General features: G+C 46.9%; 7 protein-coding genes across 7 annotated transcripts; 2 read left to right on the top strand and 5 right to left on the bottom strand.

Annotated features, from left to right (window-relative positions):
* Nucleotides 1–575: 575 nt before the first annotated feature.
* On the bottom strand, nucleotides 576–2,336 carry PGRI_034650 (Major facilitator superfamily domain, general substrate transporter; the record flags this gene model as incomplete). The annotated part of the gene is made up of 6 exons (XM_040791178.1): nucleotides 576–602; nucleotides 652–860; nucleotides 909–1,621; nucleotides 1,674–1,714; nucleotides 1,767–2,045; nucleotides 2,097–2,336. 6 exons carry the CDS (start codon nucleotides 2,334–2,336, stop codon nucleotides 576–578), a joined length of 1,509 nt encoding a protein of 502 aa, XP_040644234.1.
* Nucleotides 2,337–2,946: 610 nt separating this feature from the next.
* On the top strand, nucleotides 2,947–4,144 carry PGRI_034640 (MBL fold metallo-hydrolase; the record flags this gene model as incomplete). Its single annotated transcript, XM_040791177.1, has 3 exons — nucleotides 2,947–3,296; nucleotides 3,354–3,494; nucleotides 3,556–4,144. The coding sequence occupies 3 exons, from the start codon at nucleotides 2,947–2,949 to the stop codon at nucleotides 4,142–4,144; spliced, it is 1,080 nt and encodes a 359-aa protein (XP_040644233.1).
* Nucleotides 4,145–4,575: 431 nt separating this feature from the next.
* On the bottom strand, nucleotides 4,576–7,603 carry PGRI_034630 (Short-chain dehydrogenase/reductase SDR; the record flags this gene model as incomplete). The annotated part of the gene is made up of 10 exons (XM_040791176.1): nucleotides 4,576–4,838; nucleotides 4,888–5,241; nucleotides 5,291–5,465; nucleotides 5,524–5,719; nucleotides 5,801–5,878; nucleotides 6,348–6,370; nucleotides 6,420–6,574; nucleotides 6,657–6,891; nucleotides 6,967–7,139; nucleotides 7,228–7,603. The coding sequence occupies 10 exons, from the start codon at nucleotides 7,601–7,603 to the stop codon at nucleotides 4,576–4,578; spliced, it is 2,028 nt and encodes a 675-aa protein (XP_040644232.1).
* A 1,236-nt stretch (nucleotides 7,604–8,839) lies between these two features.
* On the bottom strand, nucleotides 8,840–10,382 carry PGRI_034620 (putative neutral amino acid permease; the record flags this gene model as incomplete). Its single annotated transcript, XM_040791175.1, has 4 exons — nucleotides 8,840–8,880; nucleotides 8,935–9,310; nucleotides 9,362–9,442; nucleotides 9,504–10,382. The coding sequence occupies 4 exons, from the start codon at nucleotides 10,380–10,382 to the stop codon at nucleotides 8,840–8,842; spliced, it is 1,377 nt and encodes a 458-aa protein (XP_040644231.1).
* Nucleotides 10,383–12,063: 1,681 nt separating this feature from the next.
* On the bottom strand, nucleotides 12,064–12,783 carry PGRI_034610 (uncharacterized protein; the record flags this gene model as incomplete). Its single annotated transcript, XM_040791174.1, has 3 exons — nucleotides 12,064–12,315; nucleotides 12,368–12,445; nucleotides 12,649–12,783. 3 exons carry the CDS (start codon nucleotides 12,781–12,783, stop codon nucleotides 12,064–12,066), a joined length of 465 nt encoding a protein of 154 aa, XP_040644230.1.
* A 1,837-nt stretch (nucleotides 12,784–14,620) lies between these two features.
* Nucleotides 14,621–15,927, top strand: PGRI_034600 (TauD/TfdA dioxygenase family protein; the record flags this gene model as incomplete). Its single annotated transcript, XM_040791173.1, has 4 exons — nucleotides 14,621–14,752; nucleotides 14,815–15,547; nucleotides 15,600–15,733; nucleotides 15,796–15,927. The coding sequence occupies 4 exons, from the start codon at nucleotides 14,621–14,623 to the stop codon at nucleotides 15,925–15,927; spliced, it is 1,131 nt and encodes a 376-aa protein (XP_040644229.1).
* Nucleotides 15,928–16,455: 528 nt separating this feature from the next.
* PGRI_034590 (Major facilitator superfamily domain, general substrate transporter) lies at nucleotides 16,456–18,371 on the bottom strand (the record flags this gene model as incomplete). The annotated part of the gene is made up of 7 exons (XM_040791172.1): nucleotides 16,456–16,480; nucleotides 16,541–16,624; nucleotides 16,682–16,800; nucleotides 16,876–17,716; nucleotides 17,770–17,779; nucleotides 17,993–18,098; nucleotides 18,153–18,371. The coding sequence occupies 7 exons, from the start codon at nucleotides 18,369–18,371 to the stop codon at nucleotides 16,456–16,458; spliced, it is 1,404 nt and encodes a 467-aa protein (XP_040644228.1).
* Nucleotides 18,372–20,771: the final 2,400 nt, after the last annotated feature.

Raw genomic sequence — 20,771 nt, 5'->3', positions numbered from 1 at the left:
TGTTTCTTTGTTGGGTGGTTTGGGTTCCGGTAATCATGTGTTTGCTATGCGTGGAGCGTGCTTCGTTATGAGGGCCGCGGTCAGTGGGCGGCCAGGATTGAACTTTAGGGTGTTTGTGTGGAGCTGGGGATGTTCAGACTGGGCGCGAGGAGATGTTCAGAAGTAGCTGGAGGCCGCCTAGAAGATCAAGAAGTGGGAAAAGGAGCAGGCTCCGAGGTAGAGCATGGACGACGACATCTTTGCGCCGGCTAACCACATCCAGCCCTATGACTAGTTTAGTTGGCCTAGCATTTTTGTACAGTATATTACTACTTGTATGTTTTTGGCTTCACTGACTATTTGTTTAGAGGAGTATACTTCGACTATCCGAGGAACAGGCTTCGAATGGATTGTAGACAAGTCCTGAAAGGATGACGATTAATTACACAGAGGTTTCAATAATCATTGCGTAGATCCACCATAAAACTAGTTATTGTATTCCCCTGAGCTCAAGCCTAAACTATATAACTACCCACTACTGCACTCAAGTTCCCCAAACCACCGCACCATCCCGAAACTGCCTATCATCACTACTTTCACAATGAATACCGGAATTGCATGTTCTATGCATCTGTCAATGAATGGTTCCAAATTAGAACTGAGCTCACTCACCATCTTATCTGTCAAGTCATCCTCATAGGCATGTTCAAACCCTTCCATCGTTCCCATCTTGTCACGGCGACGGTTCTCCATTGAGCAGATGATACGGTATACCAAAACCAAGAGACCCGCGACAATTGCGGTGATAACCACCACGATGAATCCCAGATTGTAGTGGGGTGAGTCTTCGTGTCGGAAGACCTGGGGTCCAGCGAAATTTCCTAGTGGACATCAGTAACAAGAACTTTCAAATTTGTAGTATAACCTACCAAGGGAATATCCGATGTACAATCCCGATGAAGCGAGGGATCGTTTGGTATATCCAGCGTTGTTGGCAAGGAAAAGACCCATTGTCACTGCATATCCAGCACCGGTGGTGGTGAGAATGTAGCAGGCAAAGAGGAGTCCTCCAAGTGCCGACCGAGGCAGAAGCCAGAGGAGAAGAGCAGCAGTCATCGTAATCAGTTGGGACATGATGACGAGATATGCGCGCCAACCAGGGAATTTATAAGCCAGGTATGTTGTGATCAACATCATTGTACCAGCATAAACGCCAGAAGGTATCATCAGAAGCAACGAGTTCAGTGGATTGAACCCAAAGCCATCAATGATGATAGCCTGGAAAGTCGAGATGGGCGCATTAGCAAACATACCACACAGAGCGTAGAAGAAAATAAGCCAGAATTTGATATCCGTCAGGAGCTCAATAGCCTGACCACCTTTGAAATGCGTGTTTCTCACTCCGGAGTTGTTCGTCCTCATCCGAGATACCGCAATAAAGCGCTCTCTGTCGTTGAAGCCCTTGGCCCGGATGGGATCGGATGGGAGGACAAAGTAAATCATGACACCACAGATGATAGTGAGAGCACCAGCAAAGAAGTACATGTAGAACCACGGAGCGAACTGTCCCCCGAGATGTCCAAGTGCGTAGTTAACAAGAGGTGAAAAAATGGACACGTAACCTGTGCATGAGTACCAGGCACTAGATACTAGTCAGTAGAGTCGAGGCTGGCAATGTTAACGTAGAAACATACCCCATTCTCAGAGACTGTTCATCCTTTTTATACCATCCACCCTAAATTGTGGTGAGCCGAGCCTGTTTGATAGGGGTGCCAAAGGTTACGTACGACGATCATCATGAAAATCGGACTGATGCCAGCCTCGGTGAAGCCGAGAAAGAATCTTTGTGCATATAATCCCCGGAAGTTGGTGCAAGCAGGCGTGAGAATCAAAGTAGTTCCCCAAACAATGATGGCCAAAGAAGCGACGCGTTCGATCGGAAATCTCTGAGCCAGGAAGGTGACCGGGTAAGCCCCCAGGATAAATCCAAGGTAGAAGATAGAAGAAGCCATGGAAAAGCGATTTCCACTGTTCAAGTGCAGGTCATCCTTGATACCAAAAAGAGCCTGCAAACCCCATCAGTTGCTGCAGTATTGTAGGGGGCGAGGTAGTCATACCGCTTGTCCAAGCAGGACCTTGTCAGCGTAAAGAAATGCATAGGTGACACAGAGGACAGGGAGTAGCTTCATGTCGATCTTGTTGCGAAGCTTGTTCTCCTCTTCTGGAGTCCAGGTCTGATCGCCATCATAGACTGCCAGGACTTTAATAGCTTCATCACCGTGAGCGGTGTCGAGCTTTTTCAAGTCGCCCTCCTCGCCGTTCGAAATATGGGAGACATCTTCCTTGATTGAGCTCATAATAAATTGTCTGACTCAAAATCAGATTGTGTGTTAAAAGTCTAAGGGAAGCCTCAGGGCGATGGCTGGGGGGCCCCTTTTTATCCCCGGACATATCATACTGAAATCCTGGGGAACAGATCCACACGGAGCTTCTGAGCAATGCCAATCTCTGGGCATAAATGAGTTCCGTCCTAGGGATAATATCATCATCATGTAAGCATAATATCAGAGCCGACGGAAAATCCATAGCAGGCTTACCGATGGTATAACCGAAAGTTTTATTAAAACTGAGCCGCCGTCCATGAGTAGGCGATGCCAACGTGTAATTCCCGAAAATGCGGGGGCAAAAATGCGGGGGGAACACGAACCGATACGAGGTCTAGTCTTGGAATATTGAAACATTGAAAGAAAGGAGAATTGATCATTTCAGCCGAAGATGTGGGTATGGAGAGTACTCCGTATGGGGGTTGGGGTTGGGGTTATCCAAATGTGGAAATACCGATAGTGCTAGGCCGATGCCGCTCCAGGCCGCTCCAGACGTCCCCACAATTCAACTTCAACATTCTCATAAAGAAAACGCACGGATATAATCTCTTGACTTTGAGAGAGATCCTAACTTCGAACAAACATGGCTACTCGACCAAACATTGTGCTGCCTCCTGGCAAGGAGGTGGTCAGCGTGAAAATGATCAACCCAGTCAATTTTGGACCTGCTATCATCAAACGGTTCATGGAACCCCCCATCCCTGGTGTGGAAAAGAAGAAACCCGGACCCGTCTTAACATTCCTTTTGGAACATCCTTCAGGACAAAAGCTGGTGTTTGATCTTGGGATTCGCAAGGATTATGAAAACTATGCTCCCACCGTGGCCAACTACATACCGACAACAAATTACGATATTCAAGTATCAAAAAACGTGGTAGATATCCTAGAAGAGAATGGTATCTCGGGAGAGAGCATTAATGCGGTTATCTGGAGGTATTTATGTCTGGAACATTTCAAATGGTCAATAGAAAACTAACAATCACTTTATAGCCATTGGCATTGGGATCATATCGGAGACCCGTCAAGCTTCCCCAGCAGCACTGATTTGATTGTGGGGTCCGGCTTCTCGGATGCCATGTTGCCCGGCTATCCTGCCAATCCTAAATCTCCTATTCGGGAAAGTGATTATGCGTAAGTCTTGCCATTTCAAATTAAGTTGACCATCTTTCAGTTTTGGAATCTAACTCTATAGTGGTCGATCTTTGCGTGAGATTCGATTCGATGGACCAGATGCCCTCCGTATTGGGAAATTCCCTGCAGTTGATTACTTCGGCGATGGATCGTTCTACCTCTTAGACAGCCCAGGACACGCAATCGGGCATCTTTGCGGCCTAGCACGAACGACTGTAAATCCGCCTACTTTTGTCATGATGGGAGGAGACATTTGTCATTACGCAGGCATCTTTCGACCGTCGAAATATCTCCCTGTGCCGGAGTCAATCTCTCCCCATCCGTATAACACACAAAGTGATGTGCCCTTCTGCCCCGGGAGTGTCTTCGATGATATGCAGCATACTAGAGGAAGGAAACCGACAGATACGGTCTACGAGATGTGTTTCGGACATGATATTCCCCTTGCGCAGAAGACTCGCGACCAATTGCAAGAATTAGATTGCGATGAGAACATATTTGTTATTATCGCACATGATGCAAGTGTCAGAGACGGGGTGGATCACTTCCCATTAAGTCTCAACGCTTGGAAGGAGAAGGGATGGGCGCAGAACGTCAAATGGACTTGGTTTCGGGATCTGGAACCCTTTTGGAAGTCCAAAGGCTTGTGAAAGGTATCCTTCCAATTATTTAAGTGAGCCTTTTAAGGCTAGTACTATGTTAGAATTCAATATTAAGCTCTGTCCGAATATATACAGCTCCATTGGCCTCCGTACACCCTCCATGTTTCGAGCCAACACAGCCATATATCTTTAGACACCATTTTTCTTTCGAGAAACCTCTTATAATTTGGAAGTGCTCAATGTTTTTTATCAAAAATATATATTATAATATCATCCAAGATAACTTTTCGCTGTGAGTAGGATTACGAGGATATATATATTTGATAAAGCTGCCATCGTTTCAGTGGGAAAGTGACAGAAAACAATACTATGAACAGCTTATAGTAGGACTCATCAATAATCTGAGATTCTCAATGTCCATATTCACATATAGTTTTGTACAAGACTATCGTGTTGTTTAATGTGTTATGAGCGCGAGGCTACTCATGCAATAACGCAACCCGAGCTTTGACCTTTCCGTCGCAAACACCCTTCAAGACCTGGGGAAATTCCTTCAAGCTAGCAGTCTCAACCTGCGGCTGAATTGTTCCCTTCGAGATCAAATCGAGAACTTCCTTCAAATCCCTCCGTTGCCCGCCATATGTGAAGATAATGCTCAACCTCTTTTGAATACCAATCTTCATGTCGATTGTGTTCTCATCATCAAGAGTACCAACACACAAGAGTTTACCTCCTCTGCGAACTATGGAATTTGTCAGATCCGTAAAATACTTTAATTGGAGAATACATACCGATGTTCTGTGCATCCTGGAAAGTCTGGTGTGTTCCCACAAAATCCAAAGTGGTGTCAATCTTCCCATGCAACCCATTCTCCCTCACAAAATCCTGTACTGACTTTCCAGCCGGTACCAGGTTTTCTCGAGGAACGCCAAACCTTGCAGCCTCCTCCAGCCGTTCCTGTCGAATATCAGAAACGATCACTCTAGCCCCGATATGCAGAACAATCTGCAACGCATTGAACCCAAGGCCGCCGAGGCCGAACAAAAAGACCGTCTCATTAGACTTGACCTCTGCACGTCTCACAATGGCATGATAACTGGTTTTCACAGCATCCGTTGCCACTGCTGCTACGGAAGACGGAATCCCTGCGCCGCTTGTTAGATCAATCCGCAAAGGATCATCGTGGAAACGAACCTTCTGGCACATGGACTACTGCTCGAATATCTAGTGCGGCGTATGGCGCATAGAAACCATCCTGACCAATGCCGGCGTGATGGGCTTGCTCGCATAACTGAGCGAGATCCCGTGAGCACTCTGGGCAGTCGTCTGATCCACAACCTGGGACAGCGATAGTCGCGATTCGATCTCCCTATAAAGGTTGTTAGGCCTTGGCATCTCCTGGATAGAGGGCTATATGTAGAACTTACCACGCTGAAACCGGAGTCCTTCACGTTTTCGCCTATCTGTACAATCTCACCGCATCCTTCGTGACCCTTGAATCGAGGAACCCTTGTCAGCTTGTCGATTACCGATCTGGATGAGAAGGGGTATAACGGCCATACCAGAGTGTATTTCTCTTGAAACCAGGGACGCTGCTTTTCACTTGTGAGAAGTGAATGGTCACTGTGGCAGACTAGCAAGCATATGTTAGCCTCACTCATCTTTCGAGGGGTTGCTGGAGTCCAACAACTATCAGCCACTCACCCCCAGAAGCTAGCATCTTTACTAAGAATCCTCCGCTGGGAGTTGCGGGAACGGGGACCTCTTCCCAGACCAGCGTGGCTATCAGCAATAGTTACTCTTTGGTAAGTGTGCAGTTACTCACAGGCTCAGGATTGCCCTTATGCTTCCTCCACGCATGCATGGAGGATGGGATGTTAGTGCTTGCGAGAATTGCCATGACGTGTAGGTCTATATTGTATAAATTGTTGAGTGTCAATATGCTAATGACTAATGTTTTATATCTTCATGCGCTAGCCCAGTCATGCTGATTAGCGTCTTTAACTAGATTCTACCGGTCGGCTATACGGTGCCGGCATAGCCGGACATACGGGATAAGTCGTTTATTTTGGGCCGAAGCCTTCTCCGCACTTGTATGGGGCGCATTGAATACCCCCAGGTGGGATGTTCAGAGAGATTGCATGCGGGAGATTTAGGAGCATGGTAGTTACTATGCAGCGAAGCATTCTAAACAGAATTGTATTCCAATACTAAATAAGATATGCCCCCTATAGTAAAATCTCCTACTCACACAGGCCGGTTTTGGCCCTGTCTCTGCTGAGAGTCAGCGATGAAACTAGACTCAATCCTTGTAAATCCTCACTTTATAATCATCGAGCCATTTATCCTCAATAATGACCAACTGCGACGCTTGCTTCTTCGCAAAGTATTCATCCTTGGGGTCGGAGTAGTCTTCCTTGTCTACATCCATGAATCCCTCCTTGGCTATACTCCTTGGAGTAATCATGAGAGAGCGTCCTGTTTTGAGTTAGAAATGATGCGAACCACAATTTCCCGTCAAAAGACAAGGTACAAAGGAAACGACTATAAGCCGACATACCATTGATAGACTTATCGCATGCGATCCTCATCATCGCGCCGGCACAATCAGCCTGTTCGCCGAACTCAACACCACGTTCAATCAACCAAGCTTCGTATTCCTTGGTTCGGATAGCGCTCTTGATCCAGCATGGCGCGACATAGTTGATTCGGATTCCTTGTTCCCAACTGCTTCGACGCACGGTCTTCATGAAGCCGCGTAGGCCGTACTTAGTCGCTGTGTATTCCCAATTTCCCTAATGCGGGTGTTAGTAAAACATTATCTGCTTGAACCGTATCCCATTCAAGAAACCCTCAAACGGTATGCTTACTGGTGAATCAATGTATGCGACCATGCTTCCAGTCATGATGAAGCATCGGTCACGGTCCGGGGTGTCTTCTTGCTTCCGGAAATAATGAACTGCAAGTTTCCAGGTATAGAATGTCCCGTCCATGTTCACACGGACGATATTGAGATTTGGCTTGGTGGGAGGTCCATTGGGGTCTAAAGGCTGTCAGTACCTTGGTTCCACATGATCATGCCGAGCTAGACTTCGATATATCTAACTCTCCATTGCCAGATAGAGACTTACCATCGAGATTCCACAGACTGTCCCCGGAAGAGCGGGATATTCCGGCATTTGCAATGACAACATCAACGCTATTATGAGGACTCTTGGCCTTGGCCGTCTCGAATAGTGTAATCAAAGCATCCCAGTTTGTAATGTCACACTTAACAAATGCGGCGGTTTCACCATTCGTATTCAATTCCTTAGCGAGATCGTCTCCTCGAGGGTGAAGGTCGCCAAAAGTGACAAATGCGCCGGCCTCAACGAAGGCGCGCACCATGGTCTCGCCCATTCCATTTGCGCCTCCGGTAATGATGACCGATTTGCCTTTGGCATTGGCTAGGTCCGGCACCACTGTGTGGTCGATTGGGCCATTGTAGGTGTATTTGGGAAGGGGCATTGTGAAATAAGATGTAGGCTCAGTGTATAATTGGAGATGTTGATCGAGTTTCAAAATATTGTATGGAGAAATCACAGACCTTCGTTATCCCACTTATAGCTGTAGCCTGTCGCACTGTACACCATATGCATCCGAGCTATTATTTTTTTTGTTGGTATGGCGGACCGGCATAGGATAGATACCCCGCGCCCGCCCCCACGGATTGTTGCCGAGACCGTTGCCATGTCGGTATTCTAAAAGTGGATAACCGATCTATACCCGGGGTAGCCAAGTAATAAAAGCATTGGGTGAATCGAGAACGCTTGCCGCAACCTTGTTGAGGGGAAGGTAAAGGTAGCCTTGGTATCGTATTAGGCTAAGAATCTGTCGCTAAGAATCCCCACTCGTGAAAAGTATGCCTTTTTTCCTTTCAGCAAACGTCCACGCGTTTGACTCATGATTCGTGGACGACTCGATCGAGATTCATGTCCTGATTCGAGACCTGACGAGATGCTCGCAAATATGACCTACGTCTTTGTCGAGATAAACCACCCCCGTGGTTTGTTCGCGGTATCCTACTAACTCCCCTCTGCCTGTCATAGCGTGGGAGACCAGGATGAAGCATCCTTATCGCTAACTGCCGAAGATTAACAGTCGCGAGGTGCTGCGATAAGGAGTTATTGGCGGCACGATCATCGCCCCCCCACATGCGAGGCCACGAGCCCGCAAGCATCCGTGTCGTGGACAGAAGTGGATCCACACGGGATGGACGCCCCGAATTTGAGATTAAGTTCAGTCTCTTGGGGTCTGGAATACTAAGATATTGGTATGCCGTGAAAGCTGGAGATGTGCAGGTACACAAGAACCTCTCATGTCCGGAAAACAACGAAGCATGAAGGAATCAAGGTGTCGATAGGCAAAAACCAGGCTAAATGCAGTTAGAACGGCATGAACGTGTGGATTCAAGACGCGGAACTCCAGGCACCACACGAGGACCTCATTTTGAGTGCAAGTGGAGATCGACCTACATATATTAGTTAGAGACTAGTGTTTGCGGTGGCCCTAACTAGTTAGGCGAGGGCTTCGAAACAGAAATTATTACCATTCTATGCTCATTACGTTATGACCACCCGGGCCCTATATAATACCCTCATTAGCGTTCCCATCCACACCACATATTAAACGTATATAGCACTCCAGTTTGGAGTCGATCCTTAGTCATACCGAACAAAGACATTTGTCCCCAAAAACGGTTGCCTAGGACGAGTTCGAGTTATCGAGGCAGCTGAAGGTGGAGCCTAAAAAATGGTCAATCGCAACTTCTAAACTGTTGGGAGTATACCAAAACATACCAATCATTCCCGTTGCGTAGGCGTCAATGATCTGAAGGACAACGCCGTACGTCGCACCGACAAGGAAAAAGATGCCGAGAAGTACCATTCCCCAGTGCAGAAGGTAGATCACTTTCTGCATAACTGTACCCTTCCGGTAGTGACTGTTGCTGTACAGCCACAAAAAGCCAGGGAGACACATAGCCAGGGGGGCGAAGCAAACGGACCCGATCAAGGCAACCAAATAGTTGAAGATAGGAATAGTCTCGCTAAGGACGAAGGAAATAGCACCGAGGGTAATCGTACAACCCATCCAAGTGGCCCAATGAACGACAGTGTTGGCCTGCAGATGTCGCGTGTTACCCAGAATGCGCACAAAGACGTATTTGGCGGCAACCTAAATAGAAAAGTCAATTCCTGACACTTGAGTCGCAATCGAGATACTTACATGCAGGTAAATTGTGGCGCTCACAACCAGTCCCACCAGCGCAACACCGTAAGATACCATCTTTATCGTCTGTCCGGCGCTCTGTAAATAATAAGAATCAGCTAATTGCGCCCCGAATCAGCGTCAGGCAAAGGAGACATACACCCAAAGACGGACTGGCCACCCATTGTCCACACCAACGATAGACAACCAAGCTGAAAGCAAGGTACGACGCATTAACGACAATCATGCACAGATATAGCGCCTTCTTGTAGTCCTTCGGGTTTTTCATCTCCGACATCACCGGGATGAAGGCGCTGGTACCAGCCGTGGACACGAAGATGGTGCTAGAAGCAACCATGCCAGCAGCAAATCCGGGGTTGTTAATAGCCACATAGCCAAGGTCATAAGGGCCCTCCTGGGGTGCGGCGGCTGGGCGGTCGCGCGTTGTCACTCCGATGACAACAATCAGAACTGCAGCATAGATCGAAATGAATCCTGCGTATGTGAGCCAGCCCACATGCTGAAGTTTGCGTACCGAAGCTGTTGCTACGATCACAACCGCTCCAATCAAAGACCACCAGACAGTGCACGCCGAGTGGTGCGACAGGGCATTCAAGGCTGTCGAAACCCCAATGATACCACTGCCGACGACAAGGACGTAGCCGATGAGAAAGAGTAAACCGGTAAGCTCCTTCGCGAAGAAACCGCCCACAACTTCTGCCATGTCGGCAATAGAGTGGCAGTGAGGGTGGTCCTTGCGAAAGTTGCCCAGAATCACGAAAGAGTAGGTGTTGAACACGCCCCATGCGATGATACTTATCGAGCCACCTACTGCACCGAGGGAGTACAGCGACGCTGGCAGGGATAGCACACCCGTCGCGAAGAGGACTTTGACGAAGATAATACACGCCTTGAACCAGCCAACACCCCGGAAGCTGACGCCATCCTCCGTCTTCTTGAAGACCTCGTGCTCCTCGGTGGAGTCTCTAGGGCTTCCCAACTCCGTGTCACCCACACTTGCCTTCTCATCGGTGGTCATGATGATTGAGTTTCGCTAGGAGATTGATGCCCCTGTGAAAAGTAGGTCTTAGAGATGGAAGTTGGGAGGATGGGAGGAAACCCCTACAAAGGTATCTTTCTCGGGACCCTCCATGGCGGTAAATAATTGTGGACCCTGAAGTGGAAGCCGTTGATCAGTTGCCACTAGTTGTGATAAACTAGTTTTCATAGCTAGGCTCACAAGAGTAGTGGGCCGTATAAGCGGCCTTGTGATGGCTTGCAGTAGACTTTTCAGTAGTCTTTCCAGTGGTATGCTTAGTAGTCTTCTCAGATATCATTCTATTTAAGTAGGTTAGGTCAACCGGAAAATAAGGCGAAAACAGGCCTAATTAGTGCAGGTGATTTTTCTACGCAAAGCCTTTGGGTTGCAGTTGGTATTGTGATATTAAATTAGTCGCCAAAATGGCTTGGGTAACTAAAATCATATCAGTTGGAGTCAGCTCTTTCTTTTGTTCCTTTAATTCTCATGAAAATTGGTTAGGCGAACAGACGAGCTTGGAGCTATTTCGCTGTTCAGTCTAGATGGTGATCCACAGCACGTAACAAGCGACGTGGGGCTAGCTATGGCCACAAATGATCAACATTTCTCTTTGAAACCAGCTACATCCGAGCCGTAATTCTCATAGATGGACTCATCAAGACTTGAGGTTTGCTCCCGAGAATAGAAAGAATAAATTGTGACTGGATTTGATACAAAACAAGTGGGAGGAATAGAACAAGAGGGAAAGAGGCGGGAACAGATGGGCCGTGTCGCGGAGACCTGCAGGTCACGTGCTCTCATTATGGCGATCACAACAAATATTGAATGAAATCTTTATTGTGGATTTATTTACGGAGTACCGAGTAACACCCTTCCTTAGCTTATTTTCTCTCATAGGAAGTACTTGTAAGCAGGTCGCTAAGAGCCAAAGTCTGAGGGGCGAGAAAGGGGGAACAAAAGGGTGAGCGCCAGCCTAAGATCTGCATACTTGTAGGCTTGCATATTCGATCGACAAAATTGCTCCCTAGCCACAAAAGAGTGAAAGATCTGAGGAGCACCAGAGCGAGGGAAAAAAGTGCTGGAATTGGTAAGCTGGTCCTCGAGTGAATATATGGTTTCTCAATAAACAAAATATATTTCTGTCAGCAGTTTTCGGTTCAAGGCGAAGGCACAAAATCGCACATAACAAACAGTCAAAAAAAAAAAAAAAAAAAAAAACTAAAAAAACTAAAACTGTGCTGGATCGAGAAATCGATAGATCAGTACATTCCGAGCAACAAACAAAGGAGAAAGGGGATGAGTTGGAGCACAGGCACCAGCCTGCGACAAGAATGGTAGGTTTTTGGTCTCTCAAGGAGCTCCAGATGCTAGTGGCGGCATCGCCATCTTTGCTGGTGGCCCCGCAAGCCACCCACCATGTCCGGCAAAAAGTATTGCTGCTGGTAATACCTTTAACCCTCTATATTGCACGAGATGCCTAGGTAGATTGGCAGCCAGGTCCAGATCTGGTAGGTTAAGTCCAGACCTCGTGGTTGCGATGTGTAAAGGGTGTCCGCCATTAGGTGGGCTTCCCAGATATAACAGGTCTCGCAAAATTGGCCCGTCTAGTCGAGGCACATCATTGCATGCCCAGTTGCCTTTATTGAGAGCACACATGGTTCTAGTCCAAGCGGTCATTCTTTCACGAGCCCCGTGCAGAATGGCGACTTCCATTTGAATGCCGTCCCTGGTTAAGGAGGCGCCATTTCCAACGCAAGACCTTACGGAGCCCACGATTAACGATTAGTATTGTTGGCCCGGCAGTCGCACCAAACGGACCAAGAAGCGTTTTGAGATCTCCCTCATAAAGGGTCATCATACCGGCCCCGGTGTCGTGGAGATAGTCCAACTCGGCAAAGAACTGTATTCCTGGAGCAGGAAGAGCCAATTTCAGCTAAATAAAAAAGTTAGAGAAACGCGAAAGAGAGTTGAGACATGGATCTTACAGCATTAAGCTTTGGGCGGTTTGGATCTGGATTTGATATGATCCCTCCATAGGAAGTATCTGATTCAGGGCCTGTGAGCTAATGTTATTCATTAGCATGTCCCTCTGAAACATTCATATTTATAAAGGAGTCAAAAATCCTTTGTCGCCTGTGAGGGCAGAATTAATTGTGTCGAATTCATCCCAGTCGAATGGTCTTGGTTGACAAATTTGGGCTCCCCTTGACCAATAGGTAACAAGCCCGGTATGGGTATACCATGCAAGCTCGCCCGATTTATATACCTTCAAAAGAGCGTCAATGTTTGGAAGCTGCTCGACTTTATCCCCATCACGTGTTATATCCGCCTTCATACTCTCCAATTCATGCACCCGTTGAATAGTCTCCCAGCTGAGCTTCTCGGAGCCGGTGAACCTCATCGCGCTATAGTTTAACAATGTTAGAATCTGTACAGAAGCAAGATCAATGGGATAGACTGAGTCTCGTTTTACTTTCACAGCCATATATTTCTCCAATCTTTGCTGAAAGACATGGGGCAGTATGTTCTTCGCAATTCTGTCATGGCATCTTTCAATTTGCGCATCGATATCGCTATACAACTCCAATTAGCCCGTTGTCCGCATCGGCTACTTAGATTTGACGCCGCCTTACTCCATTTCAAGATCATCCTCATTCATATGCCAGCTGGGAGGAAGTTAAGCTAGGTCGGTAAGAGGGTTGGCCCCCGTCCATTTGGACCAGGGTCTGTTTTTCTTTGGCAGATCTGGTCGTTTAGGTCGGACCACAATTCCAACGTAATACTTGTCAAGATCTATATATGTAGGTCGTGAACAATGAGCTTTATGTGTCAGGTCGGATCGCTTGGTGAGCCTTCAGGGGGTTGATGTGGTACTTTCTGACTGCGAGTACTACGTCGAAAGTTGTATCGGTACGACATGTTGAGGACAATATCCCGTAAAATCTTCTGTCATGCACATCAAAATGCACAGGCGAGTTGGAGGATGCAAATACCTCAAGGAATAGAAGCAACCCACCCTTGAGAGTAAAGAAATATTATACAAAAGGAGAGAAAAGAGCGAATTGAGTTAGAGTAAAGTTGGCTGCACAGGATCAAAGACGCGGTATAGCCATAGAAAAGAACATCGCCTCGGAAGAAATGCTTCTAAGCCATGAGACCTGTTTCGTTATAATTGTTTTTATATTCCCTCATGGTCTTTCCGCTCGATTTCTTGTCAGACAACAGAAACTGACTATCGAATTCTTTCGTGGTCTCTATAATCAAGGGCCAAGGCGCGCTAATAGTTGTATACGAGAACATAGCATACTACTATCACTCGCCGAGGACAGATTCTGATAGTTTGGCGACTTGACTTAGTTGAAAGATTATATATAGTCAGGCCGTCTGTACAAATTAAGCCCTTTTCCGACGTTTTCGCTGTTGACATAAAAGACGGCAAGGCACCTAAATAGAATGATATCTCAGAAGACCATCCAAGTGACCATTGAAAAGATCACTGAAAAGATATTTATCATAACGTCGCTTATACGGCCGACTGTTCTTGTTATAGAAAAATTCGGCTAATAAAGTACATATTCTCGCGCTTTTGCTTCATCTCTCTACGTGCTATACATCTGTCAATGTTTTCGTTGGGCTCTGATATGTAGATACTATGAGCCTATCGTTGGTTGCGGGGTTGTTACTTGCACCATATCACGCCATGTCAATATTATCAATGCATCCAAGAGCACTATATACCATTCCCAACCATTGGCAAGTGCATGATGCTATTCTCATGTATAGCACGTCAACCTTAATAAAGGTCTCGTTATATAGTGTATAATCGGTTCAGAGAATATACACCCCGTGCTGTAATTGGAGCGATCGACGACATCTCCTAGCTAGCGGGATTCTAATCCTGAAAATTATGCGTCTCAGTATTAGCGGGGCGTAGATATACGAAAATAAACGTGCTTACAAAATTGCTCATTTAATGAAACAGATATCACGGCCGGAAGAGATCATCAATGCCGACGTGTGTCATGTACACGACCCTTTTCTTTCACATGATGCTTATCACAGTGGCTTATATGGGACATGAAGGAATCATACGTGATTTGATGAACGATGGCGCGAAGCGAATATGAATTGAAAATCACGCGTATTTAAGTCAGGGGCTGCTCATAGATTACAAGAGATAATCGCTCAAACTTGACAAACGACAATAACTTATCTACCACTATCAAGACTAGCACAATATGGCACCCTCTATTGCCCAGATTTCCACTGCAGAAGTGGTCGTTCCTGTGAAGGTCGCTCCTGAAACAACCGACACCAAACCTAGAGTCCGACGGATCATTGACGAGGAAGGAGGAAAGACTACTGCTAGTGTAGGTGACTACTGGCTCAGATCTGTTGGTCTCTACAAATGACTGGACTAACCATTATCCAGTATCCACACTACCTACCTGTATATGACCACGACGAGAAATACCCACCTCTTGAACCTTTTACCCACGTTGACCACGGGAAAGATGCCGACCCATCCTTCAAGGACCTCCTCACTGAAGGCTCGAAAATCCAAAAGTTGACGCCAACAATCGGTTCTGAGGTTACAGGCATTCAGCTGAGCAAACTCACACCTGCTGGAAAGGACCAGCTCGCTCTACTTGTCGCCCAACGCAAGGTTGTCGCCTTCAGGGACCAAGACTTCGCAGATCTCCCAATCCAAGATGCTCTCGATTTTGGAGGTTATTTTGGCCGTCACCATATCCACCCAACTAGCGGGGCTCCGGAGGGGTATCCCGAGATCCATCTCGTCCACCGAAGCAACAATGCGTGGGAATATGATGAATTCCTCGCTACTAGAAACAGTAGTGTCGCATGGCATTCTGATGTCACATATGAGCAGCAACCACCCGGTACCACGTTCTTGTATATCCTTGATGGCCCTGAAGTCGGCGGTGACACTGCTTTCGTCGACCAAGTGGAGGCCTATAACCGGCTTTCGCCGGCGCTTAAGGAGCGTCTGCATGGCTTGAAAGCTGTGCATTCTGGAGTTGAGCAGGTTGAATATAGCGTCAAGCGTGGGGGGGTTGTTAGACGGGAGCCAGTGAAGACGGAGCATCCTCTTGTTCGAACTCATCCGGTGACTGGTGAGAAAGCACTTTTCGTTAATGGTGGCTGTAAGTATTCTCCCGTATTTATTGGAAAAGGCGGAGCTAACACCAATCCTAGTCACTCGCAGTATTGTTGGCCTCAAAAAGGAGGAGAGTGATGCCCTTCTAGGCTTCCTTCTGGCTCATGTGGGTCGTGGTATTGATTTCCAGACTCGAATTCGATGGGCCCCAAAGACCGTGGTTGTTTGGGATGTGAGTTGACTCTCTAATAATTGATCAATGGTTGAAAATGCTAACGGGTGCATGTTTTACAGAACCGCGTCACAGCTCATTCTGTGATTATCGACTGGACTACGGGTGAACGTCGACACTTGGCCCGCATTACCCCACAGGCCGAACGTCCTTATGAGACACCTTATGTTCCGGAGGGGGAAAGTAAGGCTTGAGATTTTGTTAGATAGATTTCCAGGTACTTTGGAACAATGAAGGCCGTAACACGTCTACCTTTTCTCATTACACCCGACCTACACGGGACTATGCACCCAATTTTGATTTATCCACTTCCAGCAAGATTCACTTTATTTAGGAGCAATATAAAATTTGATAGGGAAGATGTACGCAGCTCAAGTGCTGACGACATATCGCAATATCAATGCGTCTTGCTATAATCGGCACGGACAACCTCATCTGAGCCATAATGGTGCAATTTTGGGTTAACCTCACAAGGAGTCTGCATGTCGACTAATTGTTAAATTATTTCTTTCTTGCTATCGTAGAGTCTAGACTTATCTGATAGCTTTGACTTGAATGAACTTATTTCTTTGATAAAGCCAGTACTTTCTGACTAGTCGACTTCAGAGGAAGAGCCAATGTGCAAGTATCACTCTTTTTATGGACAACTGGGTATACATTGTACGTAGCAAACATGTAGGATACTATCTAATTTCTCCAATTTCCTCTGCAGCTTTACAGCCCTAACGCGCAAAGCGAAAGTCGATTCTATAAAATATGGTCAGTTTGTAGGTACCAAGAATAGGTATGCTATGCGCGCCAACGTACCTCTTGTTAGTCAACACCGGATTTTCACGAAGATAAAGCTCTCTTTGCTCCCTCGTCATAGCATTCCATTTTGCAGAGTTTCTCCTATATGGGGTTAGCAAGCATGCTCCGAATTTAAGTCTGAGTGTTCCGGGTATGTACCGATTCCACCAATCGTAGTAGAACTTGGCGAAGATAAACAGGAACCCACTGACGACAGCCAGTGCAATAAGAACCTTATTTCCATTTCTATAATATGGGGCATCCTTTGCTTGATAAACCTGTTTTAACGTTGTTAGTATGCCGAATCATATGTCTCCGGGCCATTAGAAGCCAAAATCAATGGTAAAACTCACATTAGCACCGGCAATACTGCTGAGTTGTATCGACATGTTATACAATGCCGACGCAACAGTGCGAGTCCGCACAGATCCGGCATTCCGTGAAGTTAATGCCACTATAACAGGATGGATGTTGGGCCCACCAACAAGTAGCGTAAGGATTGCCCAACGGGGCCAGGGCATGCTTTTCTGAGGAAGCAACTCTAGTGCGATCAACAGGGCCAAGTGCCATACTTCGACTGCCACGCCCCAGAGTAGACGTTGGTTCGTACGCTCTGCAACCCAGGTGATAGATGTCATGGTGATAATTGCAATGACAGCCGCTGGGATTGTCAGCAAATTGGTTTGGAACGTTGTGAACCCCTGGGATCGCAGTTGTAAAGTGAGGTAATTTTGCGCCGGGTTGGAGGGTATCATCCAGATTAGACCGAGAGCATAAATTGGCCACATATGGTAGTCCTTGAGTGATTCCCAAAACCGCCGTGGGGTAACTGCTTGTCTGTTGTGCATACTTCCCTTACTAGGATCATCCCGAATAACGCGGTTCACGATGATCTTCTCTTCATGCTCTGTGAACCATCCGTTCTTTCCGCGCAATCCTCCTTTTGTTTGCACGGGTGAGGCTGGCATCCAGAATGCAGCAATGATTCCAATCACACCTGTTATGAGACCCTCGTATGCGAATAGATATCTCCAGGCGCCGCGGCCATTGGCGTCGGTGATGTGAAGGAAGCCGAAGGCTAGGAAGGAACCAATAATTCCGGCAACGGTGTAGGAAATCCAGAACCACGTCAGTCTTTTCGGTAGCTCACTGGATTTGTAGAAGAAGGACAAGAATAGGATCGTATCGGGTATACTAGTAAAAGCGGTTAATCGGATGTCCAGATTGTGTGGAAGCTGGATACTCACAAGCCGCCTTCTAACAATCCTAACAGAGCCCGGCAGGCCAAATATGATCCACGCCCTTTCAAAAATGCCTGACAAGCTGCGATCAGACTCCAAGAAACCATTTGAATAGGAATCCACCGATCTGGACCGATTCTCTTGGAGAGTAACTGAGAGGGCATCTCAGCTAACAAGAAGCAGACAAGGAAGACTGTCTGACCCAAGTTGTAATCATTACTGGTCATACCCAAATCTGCGAGAAGTGTACTTGCGAGTGCTTGGCCGATGTTTCCTCGGTCCAACTGTAATGCAAAGAATGTCACACAGGCAAACGTGCAGACGCGGGCATCAATCTGTCGGAATTTGATTAGTTCACAATTGGGTCGTGAGACAAAAGGTCAACATACTTTCCGGACAATTTTCTTCTCTTCGGCTTCTGTCCATTGAAAATTCGGATCCCAGCGATGGAGTCCCTCGTAGCTGTCAATGGGCCGGTAGAAGTGATGGCCCTCTCTTGCCTCAAATGCACCTTCTGATTTGTGATGCTCACTCTTCTGCCACTCTTCATCCGAGCCATCTGTACTACTGGCTGAAATCTGCGCCGTCTTTATTTCGTCTATAGACATGTTTGTGTATTGCAGAAAGAGACAAAGGCAGGACCTTCTTGAAAGTTATTATGGAGGCATTAGAAAATACGTTATCTCCGCCTTTTTATTTCTGCAAGAATTACTTGTGATCGCAATGTCTGTCACGCAATTTCGCATTGGGAAGAGCTGTTATGTTGTGCGCGTAGGCGTGAATGAGACAATCCCCGAAGAAACCAACTAATGCTAGATGATCGACTAAATAGGACAAGTAGCACTCGCAATCTTTCCTTATATCTCGGCAATGAGTAGGTATCATTTGCGGGATAATACTCAGATATGCCGGGGTAGTTGGAAAGGTGGGGTCCAAGCGACTTGCATCATTCGGAAATTTATACACGCCATTTGGACGAATGTGTTGTCATTGGTTCTTTCTACTTCGCTTAACTATAGTGGCTTTATGCTTATCTCCTTTTGAGATTCGCCTTCTTGTCCGGACATTGCGTATATGTCTAGTTTATCACCCTACCTTTTGTCATTGCACCTTCAGCTGAAATTTGCATCCTTTAAGCGACCCAATTTAGTAAGAATTATCAAACAAACTGGCAAACAGTGTAGCAAGGACATGGATGATGTCGATTTAAGACGGCAGCCACGGTTACTAATCTAGCTGTTACTCGGCCATTTATGCTTCTCAAGATTCCTATTTAGGGTAACGTCCAGTAGTCCTTCACCATTCATATCTCAACTAAACGATTTGGAGGGCGTCGAATCCATTTCCCCCCGAAAGGTTTCCTGTGATCCGGGAAGAATTGTTCAATCCACTTCTGTGTTTCTATATAGGTGCATTAGTATCCTTAGGAGCATTTCCATGCCGAAAAACATCGATTGCGGTGTTACCAGCATGATCCGTCTACATAGCCGAAGTAGTTCGAGGTAGAAAACATGCAGGGATTAGCAACCCAGGGCTAAATGTGGAAGTGATTGAATGCTCTGGGCAATTATCTGTTTATCACTGTTGATTATGCGTAAGGGGAGTGACATTGGTGGATATATATATAGTTGAAAGTGGAGCGTCTCCACTTCTGGTTCTATGGGCCCATACCGTCCCGATCAGTATTTCCACGTGCATTCCCCACCTCTTTCAACACTCCATTGCAGGAAAACGAAGTTCTCTATGGACAATCAGGTAGAGAAGGGGCCGCAGTATAAAGTATAAATAGGCTTGGATGGGAGTCTTTGGCGCTTGACGCTGTATCCTGTCTAATGGTTGTATAATGGTCGTCATAGTAGTCTGAATCCCTTACTCCCTCGACCCCAACTCAAAGGCGAACTGGTTCGAAAAAGGTGACACCATCTAGCGTGCAAAGAGCTGCGCATTTTCTATCAACATCCGCCGCAGCATCTCACCCCTCTCCTCTGCAACAGGCCACACGCCCTGCCATATGCGTACATATGGCCCCCCCAGCTGGGATAAAGATGGATCAGGAGTGATATACTGAAGCTAGAAGTGAGCAGGTGATTCCGAATAGGGTTTTGCGCTTGGGTAGGCCGTGTGTAGGTGTGTCATGGTTGCCTCCAGCGTGCTGAGGGCTATTGCACTAGAGGCACAAATGGCAGAAAGGGCTGCCTGTGTCGCGTACATGAGACAGTGTAGGCCCAGCGAAAGAGTTTCATAATATGTGCGAATACCGTACTGTGGTGCGGGTGGTATAGCGGGGAGGTGGAGTCTGGGAGGTCCTGGAGGTCAGGCTGGCGGTAAAAGCGCGCCGTAGTAGGCTAGACCAGGAAGTGAGTAGAGTACTAGGAACACCAGACGGAGGAGTGTATAAGGGCGTGGTGAGCGATGTGGGAGGCAGGAAAATTAGAGACGGAGGGGAAGTCCTCTTCTAGTTGGGAGGAATACCTCTTCTAGTTGGGAGGAATAGCGGTAGATGGCTGCTGCTATCTGTGCGAGATAGAACACATCCAGGGTACTGTCATTCATTTGATTATACAGTGCTATTAGAGATTACCAGAGGAGATAAATTACTGGTTAAAGGGTAACTCGCCCTCACCAAAGGACCAGCAATGCGCATTCAGCTTCTCCACTACATCGAACACCTCGTTGTCGGTCCACAGCCCCTCATCCAGATAGATGAATGCGATCCGTAAGACATCGTCATGACAGGTCACAGGCACGATGCCGCTTTCAACATTGGCCAAGAAATTTTTTAGCGTCCATTGTAGTGCTCAAAGCACGTGTAGTACATTATTCTGGAAAAGAACGGTGCAAACTGGAGTTGGTGATATCCTCTAGGGTCTCCAGAAAAACCAAGTTGTGATTGCACCACATTCTGATCTCAAATCTCAGTCTGGTTTCTACACAGGCCTTTCGGAGTCTAGCTCTCTCTAGGCGTCCAATTCCCGATCACTATATCCCGTAAATAATACTTTCGCAAC

Source organism: Penicillium griseofulvum (genome assembly GCF_001561935.1).
Source record: "Penicillium griseofulvum strain PG3 chromosome Unknown contig_85, whole genome shotgun sequence".
Taxonomy (NCBI): Eukaryota; Fungi; Ascomycota; class Eurotiomycetes; order Eurotiales; family Aspergillaceae; genus Penicillium; species Penicillium griseofulvum.
The sequence above is the reverse complement of the archived record's forward strand: the minus strand, read 5'-3'. Positions and strand labels throughout refer to the sequence as shown.